At 40.0% G+C, this 10,953-nt stretch overlaps 1 protein-coding gene across 1 annotated transcript; it reads left to right on the forward strand.

Moving 5' to 3' along the window:
- The first annotated feature begins 1,071 nt into the window (after positions 1 to 1,071).
- Positions 1,072 to 4,839, forward strand: LOC148842944 (EIN3-binding F-box protein 1-like). The gene is made up of 2 exons (XM_088958464.1): positions 1,072 to 1,391; positions 2,015 to 4,839. Exons 1-2 carry the CDS (start codon positions 1,367 to 1,369, stop codon positions 4,003 to 4,005), a joined length of 2,016 nt encoding a protein of 671 aa, XP_088814590.1. The 5' UTR covers positions 1,072 to 1,366; the 3' UTR covers positions 4,006 to 4,839.
- Positions 4,840 to 10,953: the final 6,114 nt, after the last annotated feature.

Genomic DNA, 10,953 nt, shown 5'->3' on the forward strand with positions numbered 1-10,953 from the left:
AAAGATCCATTGCTTCTAACCAATAATTCAGATCTGCATCTCATGAGGGAGCATCCCACATTAATACATCCCTGCCGTGTATTAGAAACATCTTCCCATCCCATGATATCGTCACTTTTAATATTATCATCCATCATCTAGAAATGTACGCCCCACACAGATGTGAACTCTCTAAGCAGTATGGAGTCTTTGCCTCGATCCCTCTCATTTTCTTCCGATGCGTGTCCCTTGTTCCTACTAAACTATGCATCATCCTTCCACGCCGATTCAATGTACTTTCCAATTCAGTGTCCATCACATGCAAACCTAAACACCATGAATGAATGAATGAATGAATTGAGCAACTTACAGTTTACAGAGCCGTGTAGGTGCCGGGTATAGGCCCTTCACCTTTGAGTTCCTTTTCCCTTTTATATGGGCCCCCCACCTTACTCTTCCCCCATCAGTAAATGAGATCCTTACAATCGTACGATCCTGTTGAATTGGACGACCAAGATCTCACTCTCAAGTCACCTTTAATTAATTAACTCTGTAATATTCTACAACTAAACGAACGAGGCCATAGATTAGTTAACTCACAAAACGACAAAGTTGTTAGGATGGAGTAGGGGGTCTCGTATATCAAAACCAAGCAAATAAAGAACGACAGAAAGCCAAGGAGAAGCGTGTGGACAGTTAATTAAACCCATTTAATTAATCAAAACCAAATTGCTTAATTACACGTTAAGCACGAGCTGCACCATCAACTAAAGTCTAAAGTCTAAACCCACTACTTGGGCCGAGAGCCGAGCAATGGGTAATGGTAATGGGCATCCAATCAATCCAACCCACCTCATAAGCAGGCACAAATGCCCCATAGAGCAGAAGAATATAGAAGCTTTTTATTTTTTTATTTTTAAATATTTCTAGCTTGGAAAAAGACAAATGCGGCGGTTTTAGTTCAGGTTTACCGGTATTTGGTGTTAAGGAGTAGGTGTAGGAATTACCGGGAAAAGCGGTTTCAGGGATGGATTCATTGCATTTGGAACTGGGGAGGATTGGGTTTAATACATCTGAAGATGACACCTTAGAAATATAAAGATTATAAGGTGGAGACTGGAGAGGGGGAGAGAAGTGGCTAACCCATACTCGACAACACAAATACGCATTTCCATTTTTTCTCATTTTTTTTGCCCTGGGTTTCTAAGGTTTCTGATGAGCACCGGCGTTCCGTTTCTGTAATGCATTCCACTTTTGAAGCTCTTTACTTGGTTATTTCCGTCTTGTTCTTCGTCAGTATCGGTACCTTTGTTTTCGCCTCCGATCGAGGTGCTTTCGGCGGGAATCAGTGCGGATTCGGCTCTCCGGCGGATCTTCTTCTCCACTCATGCGGACTCTCGTCAACTACGCTGGTGAGCTTCGTATTTCTTGCTGAAAATGGATTTTATTTGTAGTTGCATTGATAGCTGTTGTATGGTGGGATAGCTGAGAAGAGGTTGGTGTTGGGTTTGCATGTGCTGTGGTTTTCGGGATTTGGTTCATAGATCAGATCGTTTTGGGGATGTTGTGATTGGTTTTAGGGCGTTGCTTGTGCATCGGTTTTGTTGTTTGCTGCCTTTCTCTTTGTTATGGTTAACGTTTTCGCTTATGATCTCTATCAAATTTTGGTTCTATATGTGGATTTATGAAACTGGGAGTTGATGCATGTATCTATCAAATCATGAGATTGAAAGGGGTCTTCCTGCTATGGCTGTTCTGGTTATGATAGAATCTCAGTCTTTTTTATGGTTTTCTGTGTCGAGGTTCAGGCGGTTTCTTCAGAGCTTTAACTTGATCGTGTCAAGCATCAATTAGTGCATAGAATTATCACAATTTTATCTTCTATTAAGATAATTCTTTACTTAAAAATATTCTTTCTCTTTCCTGTTATTTTTCAAAAGAAATTTCCTTTGGTCTTTCTCATATGAACTGCCTGGTTTAATCTGTATTCTGAAGGAAATTTTATCTGAGTCTTTTCACATGTTTTTGGATTCAGGAGACGAGGATTTTTGCTCCGGGGGTTCTTTATATGCCAATCCTATGGATTCTAGTCTCTTGCTATCTCTTGGCCCTCATGTCGATGTTTACTGCCCTCCTCGCAAGAGGTCTCGCATCACTGCTCCTTTTGTTTTCAGAGGGGATAAGTTTGAGCAGAAGAAGCTGTCGTCTATTGAAGTTCTTCCCGATGAGTGCCTCTTTGAGATCTTTAGACGGTTACCTGGAGGCCAGGAGAGAAGTATCTGTGCTTGCGTTTCAAAGCGATGGCTCTTTCTTCTAGGCAGCATCAGAAGGACTGAAGTCTATGGCATCGAAACTACACAACCTGCACAACATGAGGGAGAGTTAGTTTCAGATAAGACTGATGAGTTTTCAAAACTTGTTAAGGAGGAGCCTGCTTCAGTTTCTAGTGATGTGGCTTCTGTGGGTGAAGATTTGGAAGTTGAGAGTGAGGGATACTTCACCAGGTCTTTGGGAGGGAAGAAAGCCACTGATATCAGACTTGCTGCTATTGCTGTTGGAACTGGTAGCCGTGGTGGGCTTGGTAAGCTTTTGATCCGGGGAAGCAACAGCATTCGTGGGGTTACTGACAATGGTCTTACAGCCATTGCTCGTGGCTGCCCTTCACTCAGAGTTCTCTCTCTGTGGAATGTTTCTTCCGTCGGGGATAAAGGACTATCTGATATTGCTAGTGGGTGCCACATGTTAGAGAAGCTCGATCTCTGCCAGTGTCCTTCAATTTCTGATAAGGGTTTGATGGCAATTGCAGAGAACTGCCCCAATTTGGCTGCGTTGACAATAGAATGTTGTTCTAAGATTGGGAATGGGACTCTGCAAGCAATTGGTCAATACTGCCCGAATCTGCAATCCATCTCAATTAAGGACTGCCCACTTATTGGAGATCAAGGAATTGCGAACCTCTTATCTTCAGCTTCTCACGTCTTGAAAAAAGTGAAGCTCCAAGCTTTAAACATCACTGATGTCTCTCTTGCTGTTGTTGGCCACTATGGCAAGGCTGTTACTGAACTAGTCCTCACTGGCTTACAAAACGTTAGTGAGAGGGGCTTCTGGGTCATGGGCAACACTCATGGTCTACTAAAGCTGAAGTCAATTACAATTAGCTCTTGCAGAGGTGTAACGGATCTAGGCCTTCAAGCTGTGGGAAAGGGTTGCCCTGACCTGAAGCAACTGATCCTTCGTAAATGTTCATTTGTGTCTGATAATGGGTTGGTAGATTTTTCCAGAGCTGCAGCATCTCTGGAGAACTTACAATTGGAAGAGTGCAATAGGATCACCCAATCTGGGGTTCTGGGTGCCATTTCAAACTGTGGATCGAAGTTGAAGGCACTTGCCTTTGTAAAGTGCATGGGTATCAAGGATATGGTTTTGGAGCTACCAATGCTCTCTCCTTGTGATTCTTTACGATCTTTGTCCATTCGTAACTGCCCTGGATTTGGCAGTTCTAGCTTGGCTGTGGTGGGGAAGTTGTGCCCTCGGCTGCAAAACATAGAGCTGAGTGGGCTTTGTGGAATTACAGATGCTGGGTTGCTACCTCTTGTTGAGAATTGTGAACCGGGTCTTGTGAAAGTAAACCTCAGTGGCTGCTTGAATTTGACAGATGCAGTGGTTACAACCATGGCAAAACATCATGGTGGAACTCTCCATCTTCTGAATCTAGATGGTTGCAGGAAGATCACTGATGCTAGCTTAATTGCAATTGCAAACAACTGCTCTCTACTTCGTGACCTTGACATCTCTAAGTGTGTAATCACCGACTTGGGCGTTGCTGCTATGTCATCTGCAAATTTGCTTGACTTGCAGATTCTTTCCTTGTCAGGTTGCTATCAGGTATCCGATAAGAGCATGCCCTTCCTCAAAAGCCTGGGTCAGAATCTGGTGGGTTTGAATCTCCAGCAATGCAATTCAATCAGCAGCAGCACCATTGAGCTACTCATGGAACATCTGTGGAGATGCGACATCCTTTCCTGAAACTGGGAAGGAAATGGAACACCCCATTTTGAAGTTAAAAGACAGGCGAAAATGATGGGGGTTTGGTTGCATTTTTATGTTCCAGATATCCAGTATCACTTTACAGACGGTAGAAGCAGCAGCAATATTCCTTGTAGTTTTTGGGCTCTAATCAGTGGGCCTTCTGGTATAACAAGGGACTCAGGTTGTTTTCCAGGGATGATTACCAATTTACCTTCTTTTTTGCAGGTTTCCTCCTAATAGGAAATCTGTTGCCAAGTGTTTTGTCCCCCATTGTTGGGACGCCACATCTTCTATGGTCATGGTTCCCTGAGAATACAGTTACCGGGTCCTGGGCTTAGGGTTTCAGACTTGCAGGTGGTGTAGTTTGTTTTGTTTGTTGGGTCATGGTTTTGTATTGCCGGGTGATGTCACCTGGTGTTTTAGCATAGCCTCTCGTTCATGGTCATGTGGGTTTGCGTGGGCTAAGCTTTCTCTTGTTTAGGTCTTTACTTACTACTAGCCATATTTTCAGTCTGTCGATGTTGGTTTTACCGAGTCTACCACATGTTTGAACCAAGTGTTCTACGTGATGGTTGGGTCTCTGTTTTCCCTTTTAGTGCGTCGGTCGACGGTCGTGTCATGGGTTGTTGCTTTTGGCAGTTCCAGGTTTAGCGCCTCAGATTCGTGGGCTTTGGCCGTGGCAGCAGTTCTTTCATTCTGCCATGACGACCCTTTCATGGGTTTTGTTTTTTTTCTTCCAAGGCCCTAGTTTTTCAGGCTAATCTTGTCATGAACTGTACTCTGCAACTTTTTTATTGTAATGAAATGGATATTTGCCTTCTGTTTTTGTAATTCTTTGATCCCTGAATGATTAGTTGATTATGTTTTTGTTTACACTTTACACCTCGCACTAAGCAGCGAACAGACAAATCTCGAAGGTTATCAAAAAAAATAAAAAATAAAAAGGCTCGAAGATTGAACGAGGAATACGAAATTCAGGTTGATGATCAGGGAACAATTAGATTTTAAGCCACTCCTCCCATCTTTGTAAGATGAAAATGTTCAGGTTCGACACAAAAAGAAAAGGGATTAACTTGGGCCTCGTTTGGTGTGTCTTTTTGTGCGGTTTGTTGGATTTTTAGAAATCTCGCACTTGCATTTTAGTCTCCTTTTCGTTTTGTTTGGAAAAAGATTTAACATAGCCCCAAAAAGATGCAGAAAATTCATTTTGAATTATTTTTAGGAAGTTGCAACATTTTTTTTTCAATTTGTGTTTATGCAGAAAGATGTGCCTTAATCAAACGGTTTTTAATTTGATAAGATGTTGATGCAAAATTTTACATCGTCTTTTAGCCGTCAGAATTTTTAAAATACCATTCAAAAAAAAATTACCAAATGACTCCTAGGCTTTCTGTTTCTAAACTTTTGTTTTTTCTTTTTATTTGAAAAAGTTTCTAAGGAAATTCCGACTGACTTAACTAGTAATGGATTAATAAGGCTTTAGAGGTTGGGTTGGGTGTTACTTTTACTGCTCACCTCATCTAGCACCAGCTTATGTTGTTATGCAAGTTAACAATTGGCCAAAATTAACACGAGTAATTCACAATTTCCGGTATTTGCTAATTTTCCTAAAAAATAATAATAAAACAGAAATGTCAATCAATATCATGGAGTTTTAAGTGCTTTCAGAGGATCGTATGTGTTCCTGGATATTCCAACCATGCTAATTGGTTGTAACTAGATAATTAAGCTTCTTTGTTGTTCCTATTCAATTCAACTTGTTTCTAGTTTGAGCAATACAATTGTGAAGAAAAAAGAAAAGCATATACCGGCTTTAATGCCAAGAGAATCTATAAATATTGTTAATACAATCAGATACGGCAGATTTTCAAGGTGTTTTGAACAGGAAGTGCAATGAAACATTTTGTTTTCATTTGTTTGTGAAATTACCACATCAGCATAAAAACAAAAATATTTTTTTAATTGCTTTTTTGTTTTCATCATTATCAACCACATGCCTTTTCTCAAGCAGGTTGATTACATGAATCCCATTTAGTCAGTCCATTGTATTTAAAGTCATATCCACTAGTTAAATCATTCCTTACTTCTTCTAAGTCTATTCCTAATTCTTCTAACCCCTTTCATTTATAACAAATCATTTCTAATTGGGGTTGGTGGTATTGTATACATGTGACCAAACCCTTTTAGTTTACTCTTTCATTTTTTTCATTTTTATTCCTATTCTTTTTTTTTTTATTTTCTCACTCATTTAACTTAACATTTGCATTTCTACAACACTTATTTTCTAAACATATTGTTCTTTATTACTCGCCATATATAACATAGTTAACTTTATAACTGTTTTATAGAAAATTTCTTTTAGAGATTATAGTTGATAAGGGCAACTTTTGGGTCTTATTATCAATAAAAATAATCTTTTTAACATAATTTATAAAATAAGGTCATTTTTAAAAAAATATATATAAAAAAAGGGTAGAAACACTGTTAATCTCCTTTCTCCTTCAGCCTCCCTAAGTCCCTATATCCTCTCTCACACAAACTAATCGGACACTCTTCACTGTTCTCCTCCAGTTTCTCTACGACATTCAGATGTCTTGGATGCACATCCACTTCACAGGTATCGACACTTGAGGCTATTCGGTCTTCGACAAATTGGCAAGTGAAGAAGGTGAGGAAAAAGAAGTAGAGGAACACATAGAGGAAGAAAAGCCATCATGTCACAAAGACAACGCCTATGGAGAATCCAACTCCTGTTGTAGTTGTCCCTAAATTCCCACCCCATCGTCATCAAAGTCATTGTTTTCATCTACCAAATTGGAAGTCGACCCATTTTTAATTTTGATCTAATCAGCTTGACTGTACAATTTCACGATAAGATCAGTAAGAGCAACGCTTGGTCTAGTATTTGATCCATTATTGACAGGAAAAGTCGATTTAGGAGAAAACATTTTCGTAGCAACATTACAAATCAACGGAATCAGATTCTCTATCTTCCTCTCCAAAAAATGAAAGTGGCAAATGCTTACCGTCTTCACCAAGGATCGAGTCAGCTTCAAGGACTATCGTCAAATGATGAAAAATATATTAGAAGCTTGTATTAATCTTGATATGATCAGGTATTTATAATGTATTACAGAAGACTCTAGAAGTTAAGTTACAACATAATCAGAACTGAACACGGGGACTGTATAACAGAATTATACACATGGATAACAGATTCTGTAATACTCCTCCTCAAGTTGGAGATGGAGGAGGACCGACATCCAACTTGGATTTTAATGTTTGAAACTGATCATTGCCCAAGACCTTGGTGAAGACATCTGCTAGTTGGACTTTGGGGAAATATGAGAGGTAGCAATGGTTTGAACTTGGATATGTTCTCGGACAAAGTGATAGTCAATCTCAACATGCTTTGTTCGCTCATGGGACACCAGGTTGAAAGCAATATGTAGGGCTGCCTTATTATCACAGAAGACAATCATAGGTTGAATATGGCTTAATCCAAGGTCATGAAAAAGTCTCTTAAGCCAAGTTAGTTCAGTAGTTAGAGCAGCCATGGAACGGTATTCTACTTTTGCTGAAGACTTTGAGATTGTAGGTTGCTTACGAGTCTTCCAAGAAATAGGTGAAGAGCCCAACATAGTGAAGTAACCTATTGTTGACAGCCTAGTGACAGGACATCCTGCCTAGTTTGAGTCACAGTAACCACAAACGACTAGGTCATTGTTGGTAGGGAGAGAGATACCATGATCTGGTGTGGAGTTTAAATATCTAAGAACATGAATTACAACATCATAGTGGGCTTGTTTAGGTTTGCTCATGAACTGGCTAAGGACATATACTGAATATGTGAGTTCAGGTCTGGTAATTGTTAAATAGATAATCTGTCTATCCAGTCTTCGATATCTATTTAGGTGTGGAAATAGAGGTCCTTCCGCAAGAGCTAGCTGTTGTTGTTGAAGCATAGAAAAAGAACTAGGACGACACCCAAGCATGCCTGTCTCAGATAAGATATCTAGAGTGTATTTCCTTTGGCAAAGAAAGATACCGTCTGGAGACCTGGAGGTCTCAATGCCAAGGAAGTACCGAAGTGCTCCAAAGTCTTTAATGTGGAAACAATTACTGAGATGATTTTTTAGTCCAGCTATGCGATTGGAGTCATTTTCGACGATTATATCATTGACATGTTTAAGAACTTCCAAAAACTATTTGGCCGAGAAAAAACAAACAATGTGCAATTAGCTGTAGACTAAAGAAATCCATGATGCTTTAATGTTGTGGCCAATGTGTCAAACTAGTTGCATGACGCTTGTTTGAATCCATAGATTGATTTTTGAAGACGACAAACTCATGTGTCACTCGTTGGTAGGAAACCTGGAAGTAGCACCATGTAAACTTCTTCTCGTAAGTCACCATGCAAAAAGGCATTACTTACATCCATTTGGTGAAGATCTCAATGACGGGCTGCAGCCAAGGCTAAGAGGCATCTCACTATAACCAACTTTGCCACAAGAGCATATGTTTCATTGGAATCAACTCCAGGAGTTTGGGTATAACCTTTGGCGACTAATCTGGCTTTGTAACGATCAATTGTCCCATCAGGTTTGAATTTGAGCTTATATACCCATTTGCAATCCACTGGGGATTTTCCCGATGGTAAGGAAGTTAAACTCCAAGTACCATTCCAAGTAAGAGTTGTTAATTCATCTTCCATGGCTTGTTGTCAGTTGGGATGTGCAGTGGCTTCAGCATAGCTTCGTGGTTCCATGGTGTTTAACAAGGCAAATGAATGGATTGATGGTGAAGGCTCAATAAAATGTTATATGGGATGTTGTGTGCTGGGGTTTGGTTGACCATTGGAATGTAAGGTGGGACAAATAAACTCTTGGAATTGCTTGGGAGGTCGAATGGGATGATTGGACCGACATATAGGTGGAGTGAGAGTGATGTTAGGTTCTACTTCAGACCCATTGATAACTAGGGAAGGCTCATCATGGGTTGTAGCGGGCTAATGATTATGGATTGCAATGGTATCAACAGGAGTATCATCGGTTATAGGAAGTGGTACCACTAGTTAATCAAAAGTCTATGGAGTGTTTGGGATGTTTAAGAAGGGAAATTGATCCTCATAGAAACAAACATCCCATGAAACAAAAAACTCCATATTATCAAGGTTGAACAGCCAGTACCCTTTTTGTCCTTGTGGGTAGTCCTTGAAAACACAACGATGGGGCCGCACAACAAATTTATCATGGGGTTTGCTTTGCACTCAGGCATAACATAAGCAACCGAACACCCTCAAGTGGTTATATGTAGGAGGCTTACCATGCAACATTTCATAATGGGATTTTCCATGCAAATACGGTGTAGGCAAGTAATAAACACACATTCGCCCAAAAATTGTATTGGAAGCCTAGCTTGGAACCACAAGGCACGTGCCATTTCAAGTAAATGGCGGTGTTTCCGCTCCACTACCCCATTCTGTTGAGGGGTGTCAACGCATGTTTGCAAATGAAGAATGCCATTGTGCTGAAAATATGTCTGAATGGGTTCAGACAATAACTCAAGCTCATTATCGGATTTGATTGTCTAAATCGAAATGTGAAATTGAGTCTTTACCATTTCACAAAACATAATGAGAAACTGTAAAGTGTCTGACTTACGTATCATCAAATAGACCCAAGTGGCTCGATTGTAGTCATCTGCAATAAAGAGAAAAAATGAGCTCCAGAGTGGGATGGCACCCGGTAACCTCCCCAAATATCACAATGAATAATTTGGAAAGGTGTGGTGCTTTTATTATATCTAAGTGGAAATGACAATCTTGTAAGCTTAGTATGATTACATGCATCACAACATACAATAGTTACAAGTGGGGAAACATGGAGTTCTTGAATTAATGATATGTCCTAACCTATAATGCCACAATTGAGAATTAAGATTAGTTAACTAATTGTGAGTTTGCTCACTCCAATCGGCTTCTTGGTGGTCAGGTCTTGTAGGACACAGAATGCGAGAAAAAAACAAAACCACACAATTCAGCTGATTAGTGAGTTTGCTCACAGATAGCAGATTGCAATTAAATCTGGAACAAGGAGAGCATTCTCTAGACGAATATGATCAATAATCTTGACAAATCCTTGAGATTGTACAGGCACTATAGTGCCATTGGGTAGATAGACTAGTTTATGGACATTGGTTGATTGTGTATCAAGAGCCATACCAGACTGTGCACCAATCATATGGTTTGAGGCTCTTGTATCCAGAATCCAACTAGAAGAATGTAAAAGTTGACAAGCATGAGAATTACCAGCATAATTTGCTGTAGTAGTATGTTTTTTTGAGTTCAAAAGATCCACCAGTTGTTGATATTGATCAAGACCTAAACCATCAATTGGAGAAACTGAGTTTAAATGTCCAATTGTTTGAGTCACATTCTTTGAGGAATTCTTGTCTGTTAACTTGCTAGATGCAGATTTCCTTTTGTCTACCCAACTTGGTGGATAACCCAGGAGTTCATAGCACTAGTCCTTCGTGTGTCCATTGCACTTGCAGTGGTCACATCTGAATTTCGGACGGACAGATTTATCTTGAGGCTTCAATGATGTAGCGTTAACTTGCATTGCTGTTGTTTTGACAACAAGTACTCGTTGAGACGAGAGAGTTTGGTGGCGTTCTTCTTGCATGATCAGTGCGTAAATGCGATTGCCATTAGGCAAGGGATCAAGACTGAGGATGTGGGAGTGAACAATGTTAAAATTCTCACTCAATCCCATCAAGAATTGATACACTTTCTCCTTTTCACGTTCAGCAACGAATTCTTTTGCTGCGCCTCCACATAAGCATGTTGGGATTGAATTATAGGTTGCTAATTCATCCCATAAGGCTTTGAACTTCATGAAGTAAGCTGAAACAAAGAGATTCTCCTGTCGAAATAGTGCTAAG

This window comes from Nelumbo lutea, chromosome 8 (genome assembly GCF_056320005.1).
Source record: "Nelumbo lutea isolate HS-2025 chromosome 8, American lotus-T2T, whole genome shotgun sequence".
In the NCBI taxonomy this organism is placed as follows: domain Eukaryota; kingdom Viridiplantae; phylum Streptophyta; class Magnoliopsida; order Proteales; family Nelumbonaceae; genus Nelumbo; species Nelumbo lutea.

Bases quoted from the DNA above. Each gene is read 5' to 3' on its own strand.
- LOC148842944 (XM_088958464.1), top strand. From the start codon at position 1,367: ATGCGGACTCTCGTCAACTACGCTG. The intron at 1,392-2,014 runs GTGAGCTTCGTA...TTTTGGATTCAG, and splicing joins GACTCTCGTCAACTACGCTG to GAGACGAGGATTTTTGCTCC.